The following is a 17071-nucleotide window of genomic DNA, read 5'->3' as shown; positions in this document are numbered from 1 at the left end:
GTACTGGATGACCTGGCTAAACAAGGCATCCCTATGATCAGTGCCAAGCGCATGACGAGCGCGCGCACTAAAAAACCCATACCACTCCTTATGCTTGCGGTTGAGCTCTCAGCAGAGGGCAAAAAACTGTTTGAGGTAAAAAGAGTATGCTCCCTCACGGGACTTACTTTTGAAGCCCCCCACAAGAAGGGACTCGTCGGGCAGTGCCACCGCTGCCAATTATACGGCCACTCGGCCCGCAATTGTTACGCACGACCGAGGTGTGTCAAGTGCCTGGGAGACCACGGTACCCAGGACTGCACACGCCAAAGTGACGCTACGGATCCACCGGCCTGCGTCTTATGTCAGTCCTCCGGTCATCCCGCTAATTACCGCGGGTGCACCCGAGCCCCCAAGCGGCGCCCAGCGGGCCCTCCGCGGGGACACAACCCGCGTGGCCCTCCGGCCCCCCCCTCCCGCGGCCCCCGCCCCACTCCCCGCCCTCTCCCCCCTCCCCCTCCCCCGCCCGTCTCAGCATGGGCAAAGCCCCTCTACCCCCCCCGCGTCGCAACTGTCTCTCCCCCTAATGAGAGGCCTTCTGCCCCTCAGCCTCGCCCCATGCCCGCTGCCCCCGTCAAGGTCCTCCCCTCGCAACAAGCGAGGCCCACCAGCAACGAGAACGACCTTGCGTTCCTCGGTGCGTTTCTGTCACGAGTTAACACTCGTGACATACTCGAATTTGCGGCTAAATTCAAAGCCGCCAAAGGTGTCTCGAAATTACTCGTCTTAGCCGAGTACGAACACCTCATTAGGGCCATCGAGGAAGACTTCCCGTAAGTCCTCCTCCACACCCACACGGACACTGATCCGCATCCTTTGGACTCTTGTTTGACGTCGCCATGCTTGAGTTTAAAGGTCGAATCAAACCCTCCTCCATAGCTGTCGCCTTCTTCAACATCGATGGCTTCGCTACTAAAAAAGACGAGATCGCTTTCTTCCTAATGAAACATAACATTGATGTTTTATTACTGCAAGAAACGCACCTCAAGCCCTCCATTGCTGACCCTAAAATAGCTAACTATCAGTTAGTAAGAAATGATAGGATTCCCAACAGAGGAGGAGGGACCTTGATTTACTACAAAAGGTCCCTCCAATGCACTCCCCTTATCTCCCCTCCCCTTTCTAGCCTAGAGGTCTCAGCCTGCAGACTTACACTCTCAGGTCATCCTCCTCTTATTCTAGTTTCCGCCTATCTTTCAGGTAGCAAACCACTGGTCACTTCTGACCTACAAATACTCACTACTATGGGTCCAGCTGTACTGATAGCAGGCGACTTCAACTGCAAACATGACAGCTGGGACCGTGGTCGTACCGATGCAAAAGGAAACAAGCTCCTTAAACTCTCTTATGAGCTTAATTTTGCCATAATGGCTCCTCCCACTCCCACACGTTTCCCCACTCATAACCCCCATCATAGGCCATCTACCATTGACCTAGCCCTTTTCAAAAATGTCGCACTTCTAGTCAGATCGTTCGATGTGCTTCACGAACTTGACTCTGACCACAGACCCGTCTTATTAAAACTGGGCCAGCTCTCTAGTGAAGTCCCTGTGACCAAAACTAGCGTTAACTGGCATAAACTTGAGTCTAAACTCAAGGATATGAACTCCCAGCATCTCGATAGTATACCTGACTCTTTCAACTCGCCAGTTGAAGCACTCCAGGCGATTCAGTCTCTCACTGACCATATTCAATCAGCCACCGAAGATTGCTCCCGGACGATAGTTGTCAAAAACGATTTTGTCAACGCTCTTCCGGACAATATTCGACGGCTCATTAGAACCAAAAATAGAGCATTGAGGCTCTACGACAAATATAGGACTGACGAAAATAAACTTCGTCTCCGCAAATTACAAAGGCTGGTCAAAAAACAGCTGGCGGACCACAGAAACAAAAAGTGGGACACGCTGCTCGGAGACCTCGAGCCTTCCCATGTCGCCTTCTGGAAGCTGACTCGAGGTATCAAAGCAGACAAAACAGTCCCCACTCCTCCCCTTGTTCGCGACTCCGACAACTCCTTAGCATTCGATGACATCGATAAGGTTGAATGTTTGGCAGACAGCATGGAGAACCAATGCACACTCTCATCCACCCCTGTGAACCCTCAACATAGACGTGAGGTCAACATCACCGTTAAAAAACGGCTGATAAAACCTCACACTGGCCCAAATATCACCCCTGTAACCCCCGACGAGGTCACTGATCTAATCAAGGGGCTCAAAAACAAATCAGCTCCAGGCCCCGATGGCATCTCAAATAAAATGTTAAAGATCCTTCCCCCCCACCTAATCATTCTATTAGTGGCAATATTTAACTCCCTAATATCGAGCTGCACCTTCCCAGACACCTGGAAAGAAGCAGTCGTAATAGGGATCAAAAAGCCCAAAAAACCCCCCAACCTCCCGTCCTCCTACCGACCCATTAGCTTACTGTGCACTCTAGGTAAGCTATTCGAGCGCTTACTTCTTAAGCGCCTCCAGAAAGTTGCACATGACCTCCGTCTCATACCCGACGAACAGTTCGGGTTCCGCCCCCACCATTCTTGTGTGCACCAAGCACACAGACTTACGGAACACATCTTAGATGGTTTCGCAAGGCCCCGCTCCCTCGTCACAAGTGCGGTCTTCTTTGATATCGCTAAGGCATTCGACAAGGTCTGGCACAACGGCTTATTATATAAGCTGTGGAAAATAGGTGTGCCAGATAGGCTCGTTAAGATCATCGAAGCCTTTCTGTCGAATCGTACCTTTAGATACAAACTAGACGGTACTTTTTCCTCCCTCCGCCCTCTCAAAGCTGGCGTCCCTCAGGGCTCCTGCTTATCCCCCTTACTCTTCTCACTATACACTAGTGACATCCCCACCCACCCCAATGTTCAACTAGCCCTGTTCGCGGACGACACCGCTCTCTTCGCCACAGGCAAATTCCCCATCACACAAACACGCCACCTCCAAAGTGCAACCATTCAACTGGGTGATTGGTTTCGCAAGTGGCGTATTGACGTGAACCCTGACAAAAGTCAGGCGATCGTCTTCAAGCTGTCCCGTCGTACCAAACCCAGACAAGGTCACAACCCGGGAGTAATCTCCCTCTATGATCGTCCCATCCCTTGGTCTAATTCGGTTAAATACCTAGGTGTCACCTTTGACACTAGGTTGAGTTTCCAAATTCATGCGAAACAAGTGGCTAATAAAGCCCGCATGATATTATTCAGATTATACCCCCTCCTCAACCCCTCAAGCAAGTTGTCCCTCAGACACAAGCTCCTCCTCTACAAAACTTGCATAAGGCCAGTCTTCGCCTATGCAAGCGTAGTATTCGCCCACGCTCCAGCTCACATCCTACGTCCCCTACAGTTGCTGCAGAATCGCTTCACCAGACTTGTCACTGGTGCTAGATGGTTCCAACGCAACATAGATATCCACAGTGACCTCAAATTAGAAACCGTGCAAGAGTTCTTCCAAGCATGCTCTAAAGCATACTTTGAGAAGGCCTCTGCCCACCCCAACCCGCTCATTGCGAGTTCAACTCGCTACAACCCCGGCTCCTCTTTCAGAAACCTCGTGAGACGTCCTAAAGATGTCCTCACAGATCCAATCATAGGGTTCACTCAACCCACTCACCTGACACCACACCCCTCAGACATTCGCAGCTCCACAAGCAGGAACTCCCCCACGGCATCATCTACTCCACCGTCAACCTCTCACCGCACGAAAACACGCGTGCGAAGCACCAAAATCAGACGCAACACTTCACACCGTCCAAAAAAGAAACGACGCCGGCCTTCTGGCGTCGCCGCCGCGAACAGCGTGGGCGATCCGAGTTAGGATCAGTATCCTACCTTAGATTGCCGAGTGGTCCACGCTGCCGTTAGTACATAACTCTTCATGCATTACACTTCAGCAACATCGATTATACACGCGCACTAACCGTGCGTTCTACCGGCCAGCATGTCCGCGACCGACTGTGTCTTCGAGGGGCCGACCAGGTTGTTCCTAGGTTGTTCCCGTGTTCCTGAGCATCATCGTCGTCGCTCTCCATAAGTCTCACCACCGTCCCTGATACGAGTTCCGACACTCAAACTTTGTTAAGTTTTAAAGTTCACGGACCCCTCCGTTCCGTGAACTCATACAGATGAAGCTGTAAAAGCCGCAAGGCTAACAGCAACAACTTCTCCAGAAACAATACAATACGATTGGTTATTGGAGACCTCGCTGATGGTAGTGGAATACCATTTGACTCAGTCCAAATATTTTGAAGGATGCTCTGTATCTCAAACGTGTCGAGTCAACATTGCATCGATAAAGCAGTATGACGTTAATAGGCTCACAGATGAAAAGAAATAACAAAATAAACAGCAAAAAGAACCACGAACACAGTTTATCTTATTACAGAAACGATTAGAATTGTATAACAATATTTATTTATAAGTACTAAGCAATTAATATATGAATACTTATTTGCGGGACAGGGGTTGATTAATTCCAGATGAAGTAATAAAATAAAATATAACAAAATTTTTTGTACGTTTCACACGTTCACGTGTAAGAAATAACATACACATATAGATTCCGATAAGACATGCACGTCTGCATAGAGCTGTCTAAATGCCAATGACACGATTTTTAAGCGCGCGCTCTGCGCGAAGCCTCGTGCCTGAGCGCGCTCGCTTGACAAAAACTCCGTGTGCAGGTCGCAACTGCTCGGCCCGTCGTCCTGCTACATTACGTAGCAAGTTTACCTCCGGGGACATTATTTATCTTGTACCAACTTATCACGTTCAGGTTTGTCGGGCGGGTCTGTCGGTGAGTCACGTTGACGATAAAACCGACGACGGATCACTTGACGGCTCACCTAACGTACGCAGCGCAACATTGCGAAGCGGAAGTCCTGTCACTCGATGACGAACTTTGCGTATTATTAATGATTTTCAACCCAACTTTGTAATTATAAAGTCGAGGCCGCTTTGAGCGTGTGTACATAAATGCGTTTCGTTCGTACGCATTCAATTCACCCGGGCCCCGTTGTTACATTTGTTTCCGCGCGTCTTTGAGCCCAATTGAACCTCTTGGGCGTCCGTTGTAAATTCCTTTTTTCGTTCATTTCCCGCCTCACCGCCGCGCCTCTAGAGGAAAATAATGCGAAGGAATATAATGAGGGACGCGGGTCCAGACGCGCGGCGACAAGATATTTTTCCGCGCTACCCGATATGCCTCCGGAATGTTGAGTAAACTTAATAAGTTGTAAATCCTTCTTCGTATTAGAGTGCCACTGAATGGGGGACTTAAATTTATTTACACTTGTCTTAGATATTCTGAATCAAAAATAATGTTTTCTTCCTCTTCTCTCTTTAGCTTCAGCGTGCTGAATGTATCACTTTACAGCTTTTACACCTATTTCCAATCATTCTGTATCAAATGATCAATTTCAAATTCTAGTGAAATGCGATTGGACAACAACTTCAAGCAGTGCGAAATCTTTACGGATAGATAGTAAACATTAATTCATTTTAATATGTAGTAATGCAAAGTTGTAAATACAGTCATAAAAATCGTTATTCATTGCTTGCGCGGTTATTTATTATTTTTGAGACCAGTCCATTTTAGATAAGGTGTACCATACAATAATCAACAGTAAATAAGTTTTACGTTCACGCCTTTAAAACTTTAATACCTATACAGAAAGATGATGTGTAAACAAATAAATTTCTTTAATCAAAGGGATAATAAAATCTTATATCATTGCATACTGTTTATAATATTCTATTATTGAACATCGATTACCCTCCCAGAAAAGGATACAATAAGCAAGAACGACAGTACCTTCTGGCTAAACCGTTTATAGGCTTACCTCCTGTGTGCATGGTAGTGAATGTCCGTAGCCTCTAGAATAAGAAGTACCGTGTGTGACGAGGACCGCCCTAAGATAAGGTTGCAAAAACAAAATCATTAGGATGCACACACGTGCGCATGGAAGGTCGACTCATGCCTCGTAGCCGCGGTGTACGTTTCTGGGCGGCCGTGCGCTCCCCGCGCTCGCTCGCCTCGATCTCGTTCGTGGGCGAGTTCTCAGTGTGTCCGGGAGGGCGCGCTTCGCCGCATTCGCTGGCGTTACTTCGTACGTTTGCGTTTTGTAGTAACTACTCCATACCGAGCTGGGCCCGCACCGCGCCGCGGCGCCGGGGCCTCCATTATCTAGTTTCTATGTCAACGCCGCTGTGTCCGCCCGTCCCGCGTGTTATTTCTATCGAAATTTTGAATACTCGCGTTCACCCGGCCGGGACGCGATGAATCCGATGTCCCGTGTCGTGTTATTATCCGGTTATCTAGTTCCGGATAACCGTATTTTACCCCCGCATGCGCAGTGGCGCCGCATTCGTTTTTATCCGGGTTCGATGACGCGAGATTGTTTAACTTCAAGGCGTTGTCACTCATCCTTAAAGATAGCAAGCGATGGAGAATTGTAACAATTTTCGCTATTGGCATCGCTGCTGCCCACGTCGCACTGCCTTTGCTTACCATAAGCAATGCCCGTGGATATATCGTAACATGATACTTTCGCAGAGTCTCAGCAAATAAAATTCAGTTAGTTCTGCGCACTCGAATTTTACTTTTAACGCCCAGAGACTGTTTCTTAAAACCTCATTACACTGTCATAAGCTGAACGTTTATTCACCGCGGCTCCATTTCATAAAACATCGCCTCTTACAATTATTACCTATATTTATATCTTTACGCGTCAGTTTGACATTTGTATGACAGCTGTCAACCGACGTGACAGCTCTCACGTGGACGCGCCAAATATCAGATCATAGCTAGTGGCTACACGACCGTGCTCACTAACTACTCTAGTACTGAGGGTAGTCTGAGTCCTTACGATTGGTTTGGATTGTTTAAAAAAATGTACGCGGACAAGACAATATCGACTTTGTTTTTAAACAGCCCATCGAGCGGTCAGAGTAAAGTAGCACGGTGCTACAAATTAATTAGCTGTGGTTTGTTTTGTTGACATTGTGCTGATAAAAGTAAATAGATCACATTGGTCTGCCGTTGAAGCTAAAAAATACTTTACGGAATTAATTTATTCATCGTCATCACGTCGGCCGCCAGCCGCCCGGTGCGAGGCGTAGGCCTCTACTAACTTTATTATAACACATGTAACCACATGTAAATGATGACAGTTCGTTATGTGAATCTGTTTGACATGTCATACAATTTATTACTGTAAAATTTCATTAAATATTTTTATTACTGTCAAGACCAGAGGTGGTCTTCCCTACAACTACAGCTCAACTATCAGTTCACTGTAAAGTGTGTGCTTAAAAGAGCCAAGGAGTAACTCCGAGCAACACCGGTGGCGGCACGTGGCGGGGGGGGGGTCAGCTCAACTGGCGCTCACCGCGTGCGGCTCTTTGCGATAACCCTCGCTAGGTGCCCCTTCCCCGCACCCCCGTACCCCCCGCACCCCCCGCTCCCCCGGCCCCCAAACCTACGCGCACTCGGAACAACGCCTCCGGCACCTCGAGTTTCGTTTGTTTAAGACACATTCAGTGTTTTATTGGCAGATAAAGTTTACGAGTGAAGGGCGCGAGGCGCGAGTGCCGGTGAGCCTCCGCCGAGCGGTTTGCTGCAAATTGGCGCAGCCTTAACTTCACGTACGACAACTGAGGGAATCGCTTAGAGCGCTGGCAGGGTCTCATCACGTCCTGCAAATAAAGCTATAGTTATTATGTATTTTAATAGACGAGCACAGTGCTCGAAGAAGTCTTTCTGATTCCTGACGCCAGAGTTAGCTGCACAAGCGTCCCGTGCCGCGCTCGGCGCTGCGGGTGCTTTTGTTTTTATTCTAATTTAGCGCCCGCAGTCCCGGAACATTCGTTTAGGCTCAACTCGCCCCTCATTACAGCCTCATTCCAAAACGCTATACAAGTGTATATGTGTATATATATAAAAAAAAAACTTTGTCGTATTTATCCTGTCATGAAATACTTGTGTTAAAAAAATATTTGTTGCCTCCTTAATCTAGATTAAAAAATCAAAGCCCTCATCAGAATCCTTTAGAGCCTTTACTTCAATTAAACCCCTCACTTCCACTTTCACTCGTACGCAAAATTCAGTGTATTTTACACTTACATACAACTCACATATCCCTGTGAGCACTTGTTCTTTGTTTCCTTCAATTTTTTTACTAGTTTTAAATTTTAAATTGTACTGATAGTTTAATTTTTTTATTATAATTATTAATAATAATTGATGATGTCTATTGCAATAAATCTGCCTGCAAAAGCAATGTATAAATTATGAAATTACTTTGATATTTTATCTCACTTTGTGCTTGAAAATATACACAAAAAATACTGCGCACAAAAACAAAAGTAACAAATTCTGCTACTGTAAAAACACTTATTCTCCTCTGCAACCATAGCGTTGCTGCATGCCCAAAAACTCAACTAAACTTACACAAACTTCTTTTGGGATCTCGATTCCATTCTTAAGAACCGATGAGGTAGCAGTGGCAAAGTTTCTGTTAATGGGACCGTCGTAATGTGGCGCTGTGTGGCGCTGTGTGATGCTGTGTGACGCTGTGTGGCACTGTGTGGCGCTGTGTGGCGCTGTGTGGGGCTGTGTGACGCTGTGTGGCGCTGTGTGGCGCTGTGTGGCGCTATGTGGCGCTGCTGCGAGGAAATGGTCAAACGTAGGCACCGTCAGGGGGAGCCGTCGCCACGCACGCACCGAAGCGTGTGCGTAGAGTCGCTGCGATCGCTGCGCGTGTGTAGTTTGCGCGCTTGTACTGTTTATTTACACGCGTACAAAGGTTAGGAGCGGCGGCCTCTCATCCTAGAATTGAAGTAAAACAAATGTTCATTTTACAGTGAAGCCATTTGGGCGGTAAATTACAAGCCGGCGCTGCACGCCTGACCGGCCTGTACGTACTGCTTCACGTGTCGGTACAAATCAAATTTCTTTGCGAAAACATCTGTCACTGTACAATGTTACTGTGCAGCTGAAGACGCCGTAGCTACGCACGTACCAGGGGGGCGGAGTGGTGGGTTACAGCGGAGGTGCCACTCTTACGTTTATCGTTCAAAATTATAGAAGAGAAATTACACGAGAAAAATTTTCGCCGCGGCCCTGGCGCCGAAGTAACACACCGCGCAGCGCTGATAATTCAATTTGCGTCGGGGCGGCGCGCGTTATGGCTCGGAAAGATATTCCGTCGCCGCAGCGCGGCTACGTGGCGACGTAGCGCTGCAGCGGTCCGCGTCCGCTAATGTCGCGAACAACGTCAGCGCAGTGCACGAGTCGCGGGGGAAAGTCTACTTTAATGATATAAATTGCTGCCAGAGATGCTATTAGGAAGCCGCTAACGATTATAAAGCACTACTAACGCAATGCTCCTGCTAATTTTCAGCTGGCACCTGCACAGGAGAGGCCTTTTCTCAGTAAATAAAACGTAAAATATCACTTTATTTATTTTTTTGAGGAAAATTTCGTACGTATGAAGTAAACAGGTCCTGAACGAAGTCAAACAGAAATGGCTAGATTTAGGCGGCAGTCTTTGTAGCGGTCGTCCCTTTATCGTTCCTTCGACATTACTTTAATAAAGTTTTAAAGGTGAACAGGAGCTTGTTCCGCGACAGTCAGTCGTTTTCGTACAGTTGAGGCCCGTCCTGCGCCGCCCGCGAGTGTCACCAAGCGACCGCTCGCCCGTACATCGGAGCGCACGTAAACATTCCAAGCGACTCCGTACGTTGCGGTCGGCGTTTGCCCGTCGACGTCGCGATGCATTGCTCGCTGGGCGCAGCGGCGCGCGGCTGCGGCGGCGGCAGAACGCGCGTCGGACGAGCGCCGTGCGATAGAGACGCGCGGGCGGTGCGCGGGCGGTGCGCGGGCCACCAATCGATAGCGGCGCGCGCCGCCGCAGCCCCGTAACCCAGTTCCGCGCGGCTTGCAGCTTCCGCGCTCCTGCCGGACACTCGCGCGTCGCCGCCGCGGCAGCCTGCCCGCCGTCAGCTTCGTTCCTGCATCTACTCACCGATATCATTTACAACTGAGTACAGATAAAAGCCCAATGTTGTTGCAATGAAACAATATCGTTCCACGCTCGCGCGTCTCGGATTTCGTCCTCCTCCTCTCACTCGCCCCGCCGCTCCGCCCGTAGCGGCGCCAACACCCCGTCCGCCATACAATATTTTTATGCGCCTTATAACACATTCCCAACATAGTTTCCTCTTTAGGGACGAGAGAATTTATTTTTGATGAGGAATTTGTGGCGAGTTGGTCACAATCGTCGAGCCGCGCGTTTCGTCGACAGCCGGCTCACTTCCCGCGGCCAACGAAATCGAATGTCCTGCCTCGATCAGCTTTGATTTAACAAAAGCAAACAAACAACTTCGCATTTGATCAATATACACATTTCGTGTGTAGTCACCTGCCGTGTCGCAGCGGTTATAACGTCATAATATCCGTGTACATCGGCAAGGCGATGTGATGTACGAGCGCACGTTGGGCGGGCGGCGGGGCGGGCGGGTCGATCGGCCGCTGCATAATCTGGTTATAGTGACGCCATTAATCAAAATGCACGGACAGCGGACAGTGTACAAGACAAACGGCCGCTGCGGAACACTCCGCCTCACCGTCGCCTCCGACAAAACATCAAAACTCTATTTTAGGTGGGCTCACTCGCAACGCAATGTTAATGTCGAAACATATCTCGCATGTAGTGATAACAACTTTCATTTTTTATACAAATAATAAAAAATATAGGATCGTGCAACACATTTGATACAAAATGCACCTTTGTTAATTAACAATACAGTGCCGGTTTTTGTGAATTTATTGATTAAAAGATTATATGATTCAATCCTTTAAAATTCCTTGGAGCGCTATTCTTAGAACGCGTATTTGACGACCTGTAGTATAGAATATTTTTGGTTGAAAGAAGTAATCAATTGGATCGAGGACTAAAAAGTGCAGTGCGCGACGCACTGAAGTCATAGCTTCACTAAGCAGCTAACCATAGCTTCAGTAGCTGCGCGTGCGGTGCCGCGGTTTTACATAGGGCATGTTTCACAAACTTGAGTCACTGCCACAAACGTTGCTGAGTAAAACTTACAATTCAATGTTAATTACAAATGATGAAGAGATTCACCCATAATTATGTCAATTGTGTGCTCTACGCCTGTTGTATTTCTTTACTTTAGGTTCACAAAACTAGCTGCTGAATTTAAAGAAAGGCACAGTGTAATGCTTCACGCGCTGATAAATAATGTAAGCAATCTGCTCGATGTGAACGCAACTTCAATTATTTAATTATTTATATAGTTCTGTTACTCTCTTTGCAAAATATAAAAGATATAGGTGTTATAAAGAATCATTTTTTTTTAATAACGGTTTCTCTCTACGTGTGAAATGTTTTTTAACATCGCCGAGGAAACTCGTGGACATTGAATCGGTTTCCAACGCTACTGTGTAAGATTCACGCGGCAGACGAGAGAATTTAGTCGATGGGTGCTGCGATATGCGGGCACTTTGTATGTTGTTCTATTCTGTGCTAGCTAATGAGCTATGCCATGTTTTCATGCGGCGCCCGGTTAGTTTTCTTCTCTCACTTGCACCGCAGACTGCCGCTCACTCTGAAGTAGTTCGAGGTGTATCCCCTTCACTTATCGCATTCTATTTTTTTATCATTGACGACATCATTGGCCGTACACGGAGCGCTTGGGGCTTTCAATCAAAATTTCCAGAACGCAAACGTGGCGTCCAAAATAAGAACAGGATCGTAGTTTTGTTTGTAGTAGCTAGGCTGTACTTTACACGGGTTCGATAAGCAATGTCTGCGACGAGGTTTCTCCTTTGGAGCTCGTGTTGAATAACTAATTTGGAAGCAAATTTGTGTTAGATTTTATTCGAAATTTTGAATTAAAAAGACGCTTCAGTCAATGTCTCCTACATCGAGACTCGTGGATCCTGTAGAAATTGAGTGTGACTCGCGGCAGAGCTCTTTTATCGTAACCTTGTATTAGATGTTGTGTATTAGAGTTTAAAGTGTAGTATTTCTCAACGCCATCAAGATATCTTTTTAACTATCAGCGTCAGAGTGTCAGAAGTGTGAATGATTTGCTCCCACGACCGAACGACCGCACGACCGAACGACCACTAACGTCTTCATTGAGAATTGCTAGCAACAGCTTCGTGTCCACCCAATAGGCATAAAGCACTTGCCATGTCTTGATATACCCCGGTTCATGAATATGTACGTCCCTGCGACTCGCACGCGCCAGTCATTGCGTAAGCTTAGTAACATTCAAATTTGTAGACAATAAATATTTCACTGTATTCAACTTACAGTGCAAATGCCAGCAAATGCATTATTGCATTGGTTAGTCGTAGCGAGGTAAAAACGCTTCTTGATTTCGTTGGTGCTAAAATGATATTTCTCTAGAAAAAACAAGAACCGGTCCGTCAAAAATATTCAGCTCAACGGACAAAAAGAAGTACAAATATTTAATATAATAATAGAAACAAGGTTCCTGCCTTGGAAAAAATATGACAACGACAATGAAATTAGAACTTTTAAATTAACGACACTGCATTTGATTGAACTGAAATAGTCCCAGATGTGCTCTTACATTGTTTATTCCCGTTCATGCGTCGTGTGGGATGCCGTGACATCGGGTCAATTTTTGAATCGGTATGGTTGCGTGCAGACTAATCGATGACCGGGTGATTTTAATTTTTACTGCGATTATGCTGAGAATGCTTTAGATACTTTGAGTGCGCAAAACAACACAATTTTTGTGGTTGAATATTGTTGGCATCACGGTGGACGTCACTCTGAGACGTTCGGTTTGCGTGCGCAGTGCTGACGCGAGCGTGTGTCGCAGGTTTCATGGATCCGGCACCGCGACCTGCACATCCTGACGGTGGGCGGCTACACGTACACCTCGGACCAGCGCTTCCAGGCCACGCACTCGCCGCAGACGGACGACTGGACGCTGCACGTGAAGTGGGCGCAGCAGCGCGACGCGGGCGTCTACGAGTGCCAGGTGTCCACGCAGCCCGTGCGCTCCTTCTTCGTCACGCTGCATGTCGTGGGTGAGTGTCGCCAACTGATTCAATAAAGTACCAGGGAGCAGCTAGCAAGGCAGTGCATTCAAAGTTTTGCTTTGCAGCAATCCTTACCGACTTGCCAATGTAGTAATAAATACACGATTAACGCCGTTTATGGAGCTATTGAACTAATTACAATAGAATTAGGCTACCACTTGAAAACTATTTATTTTCTCTCAATTCAATCATCAGACCACGATCTACTCTGATGAGTTGTCTGTTAGAGGTAAATCATTCATCCATATAATTTAAAAATAATTCTAGATAGAAACTACTGTTCAAATCCTTGTTTGTATCGAGATCTCTTTGCCGTAGGAGCCATTTGCCCCTGCATCAAGTACAATGCTCCCCAGTAATGACAAACTGCAACTAAAAACAAAGCGACGAGGGTTCGTAACGCGTTCTGGTCTTGTTAGTCGTACGAAGTCTGTCGGTTTTATCTATTTTGTGATCAGTTTCATAAATCGCCTCAATGAAACAGTTGGATCAATTAATTCCAAATCTGTTATAACGCTTAAAAGTCGTTTGCTATGTGCCAAGATGTTTCCGTAGTTTTTGTCTGCTTTTTAAATTTACTGTTCTATAAAATTGAAGCACTCCTAGTAAGCTTATGGTGAAGGCGTACACCGTTGCTTACAAAGTATTTATGCTTTTCTCTCGTGCACAGTAAAGCGCTGCTCCCATTTCTTAATATCCATTGAATGGTATCCGCGATTTCAAACAAACACGGGGCCGGGACGGACGGATGGGAATCCGCGCTATGAGTTCGGTTATCAGCACAGGTTTATTGAACGTTAAGGTTCAAAGGATGCTCGCCGCTTTCGGTCTAAGCCTTATTTCCACTTTTCGCTAAAGTCGATTTTCTGTCAATCCCACAGATTGTGACGAGATTTATCAGAGGATGTTCTCCGACGCAGGTGTGTGTGTGTGTGTGTGCCTGGCTGTTGACTAACCAAGCCTGTTTCCGTGTGTGCTGTCAATTATATTTACTAGGACTAACTGGTTGCTCCATACTAAACACATTCGGAGATTTCGTTGCTGTTTAAGGAGCGTTTGCGAGAAAACATTCAACTAAATGAAAACCAGACCTCATTACTTTTGATGTGATACTTTTGACTAATATTATAGTTGAGTTTAAGCTAGTAACCATCAAAGTTAAGATCCAAACTAACTGACTGATTTATTTTGCTTTTTATTGCAATAGTACTGTACTTAAGTCGTAATAAGAATGATTCTTGATTCACTTGTTAAAAAGCAAGACATGATGTGTCCTTCAATAGGAAAAAAATCGTACAGGCCTAGTCACGTGGCATGCGGTGGGTAAATTAAATACTTTTGCTGTAGGAGTACGTATATAATAGACCACGTGCTCACAACGTTTACTCTTGCGTGACAATCGTGCTCGCACCGATATAAACGCCCTCGTTTTCCCACATCGTTGCTGTATAGCAAGGCCTCGAGGAGGCATACGTCCATGCGGCTCCGTCTCTGAAGGAAAAAAAACTCTCTTCCCCGCCTAAGGTAAAGCGCCCTTTCTTTTCGGCCTGTTCACCTCACGTTGGCAATGGACTTTTCCGAGTGTGTCACCTAAAAGCTAAGATTATCAAGAGACTGATACACACCAGCACAAGCCCTTTCTAGCCTTCTGGTCTTCGGTTCCGCAGGCAGTGGTAATTTGGCCGCGGAGGATTATTATGCCGACCCCAGTCCAGGTACGAAGGCTTCTCTTAGCTTCACCATACATGACCTGCTGTGTGTGTGTCCCCATCAGTTAAGATAAGGCGAGAATGATACCGCTGAGAAATACAAAACTAATCTAAATCTTAAGCGTGTTGTCCACCTCTCGAGTAGCTTAATATAAAAACACAAACTGGTCGTCCTCACTTAGGGGCCTTTCTACCCAGCCAGTGCACAGAGCGCCGCGATAGCCTTCCTGGGAGATTAATTGAGATAAACGATGGAAAGGCACGAACAGGAAATCTCTGGTGCCGACTGGCATTGAGCGTAGGTTGTACATTAAAAAAAATGGAGCCGTTGTGTTGAGTCGTGCGTTGCACGGTGCCCGCAGTGCCGTCGGCGCGCATCCTGGGCGGGCCCGACCTGCACGTGGACATGGGCTCCACCATCAACCTCACCTGCCTCATCCAGTTCAGCCCCGAGCCGCCGGCGTACATATTCTGGTACCACGAGGACGAGGTGAGCGGACGCAAAGTAATTATTCAAAACTTTTATTATTACTAGCATTAAGTTTAGCCCTAAGTCACATCCGACCACCGAGCCACGACCGCCGGCGCGCGGGGTGCGGGCTCGTCCCTCGCAGCCAATCTGTGGGCATCCGTGGACATGCGTGTCTAGCCTGTGTTGATTTAGTATTTGTCTGCGCGACGCTGAACACTGACTGCGCTTACAAAAAATCCAGATCATAAACTAACCGCTGGAGGTCCAAGGCTTATTGATTTCAAAACTTTTTATATATTTCATGTAACCAAGGAAATTTTTTACTTAAGGAAGTTATAATTTTTAATATTCAAAGATACAGTAAAGCATGTTCGCACGTTTCGTGCGTATCTTTAGTCCCGCCGGCGTGTTGGAGACGCGTCCACGTCGTTCATTTAAGCCGACTAATTCTTGACAACTCGTGGACCGTCCCGAAACCATTTGCAGCTTTCTCGCATTAAAATTTGCGTAGCAAATGTGACGACGCACGGACAGAACACAGCGCCGACGAAGCGAGTCGATGCAACTGACTTAGTTTTAAGTGATTTTTGTGAGTGCGGGCCGCCGCGAGCTCTGAGCGAGGGCATGCCGGCGGCGCTTGGCAACGTGCGTTGCGTGTGAAGCAGGTGATATCGTACGACTCGTCGCGCGGCGGCGTGTCGGTGGTGACGGAGAAGGGCGCCGCCACCACGTCCTACCTGCTGGTGCAGGACGCCGCGCCCGCGGACTCCGGCCGCTACTCCTGCTCGCCCTCCAACGCGGAGGTGGCCTCCGTGCGCGTGCACGTGCTCAACGGTCAGTCCTCAACGCATCCACACTTGCCGCTTATTCGTTCATTTGTTTTATTTTCCACCTCAGATCATTGATGGTGATCATCTGTCTGAGTAAAAAAATATTCCAGAAAAGTCCAATTTGATACAAGCTAAAATGAAATCTGTATTGCTGTCTGACAACCTTCAACTTAAACTACTACAACACACTACCGAACTGGAATCGCTGCGCCGCTAACTAGAGAACCGTGTGTATTTATCTCCCGACGCAGCGGTTACATTCCAAGTTCAGTTTTTGCTCAATGAACGTTTTAATTTTATTTTGTCATAATTATGAGGATTTGTTTAACTGTACCCATTTTTGGAAGGATTTCCCTAAAGGAAGTTACTAAGAACGAAGGCAAGGCCAAGGCCTGTGTTGGTTGGCGCACCAAAAGTGCGTGAGAAGGCTGATGACCAGTCAACTCGCATTAGAAAACACGAAAAATAGAATGAGTATAGAGAGATATCAATGTAGTAGGAGAAATGGTGAGTGGTTGGTTGCAGGCGAGCGGCCGGCGGCCATGCAGACGGGCTCGGCCGGGCTGTCGGACAGCTCGCGCTGCGTGCTGGCGCTGCTGGCGGCCTGCGCGCTGCACGCGCGGCTGCTGCGCGCGCACCTCGCCAGCTGATCGCGCCCTCGCCCCCGCGCGCGGCCCCCCGCGCCGCGCTCCCACGCACACCGCGTCGCATCGTACTAAATTATATTGAACGAAAACTTAGTTTTCTAACTTAACTACTTAAGTCATTTCGAATAGAGATTTTACGGTAAATATAAGGTTTTTATGAAGCGCGCGCCGGGGCGGCGTGCGGCGCCGGCCGTGCGCCGCTCTCAGCTCCTTCCCATCTCTCCCCCGGGACTGTACATATATTTGAGGAGAGGATAATTAATTA

General features: G+C 47.4%; 1 protein-coding gene across 1 annotated transcript in view; it reads left to right on the top strand.

Annotated features, from left to right (window-relative positions):
• The window catches only part of LOC137926619 (zwei Ig domain protein zig-8-like), a 195682-nt gene extending 178873 nt beyond the window's left edge, over positions 1 to 16809 (top strand). The window contains exons 3-6 of the mRNA XM_068770285.1: positions 12926 to 13136; positions 15220 to 15347; positions 15995 to 16163; positions 16685 to 16809. Coding sequence (XP_068626386.1) covers positions 12926 to 13136; positions 15220 to 15347; positions 15995 to 16163; positions 16685 to 16809 — 633 coding nt within the window. The remainder of the gene's footprint in view (positions 1 to 12925; positions 13137 to 15219; positions 15348 to 15994; positions 16164 to 16684) is intronic.
• The last annotated feature ends 262 nt before the right edge of the window (positions 16810 to 17071 follow it).

This window comes from Battus philenor, unplaced genomic scaffold (genome assembly GCF_028537555.1).
Source record: "Battus philenor isolate CCGP_79_NKW_IND1 unplaced genomic scaffold, ilBatPhil1.0.hap1 SCAF_3, whole genome shotgun sequence".
In the NCBI taxonomy this organism is placed as follows: domain Eukaryota; kingdom Metazoa; phylum Arthropoda; class Insecta; order Lepidoptera; family Papilionidae; genus Battus; species Battus philenor.
This window is presented reverse-complemented; position numbering and strand designations above follow the sequence as displayed.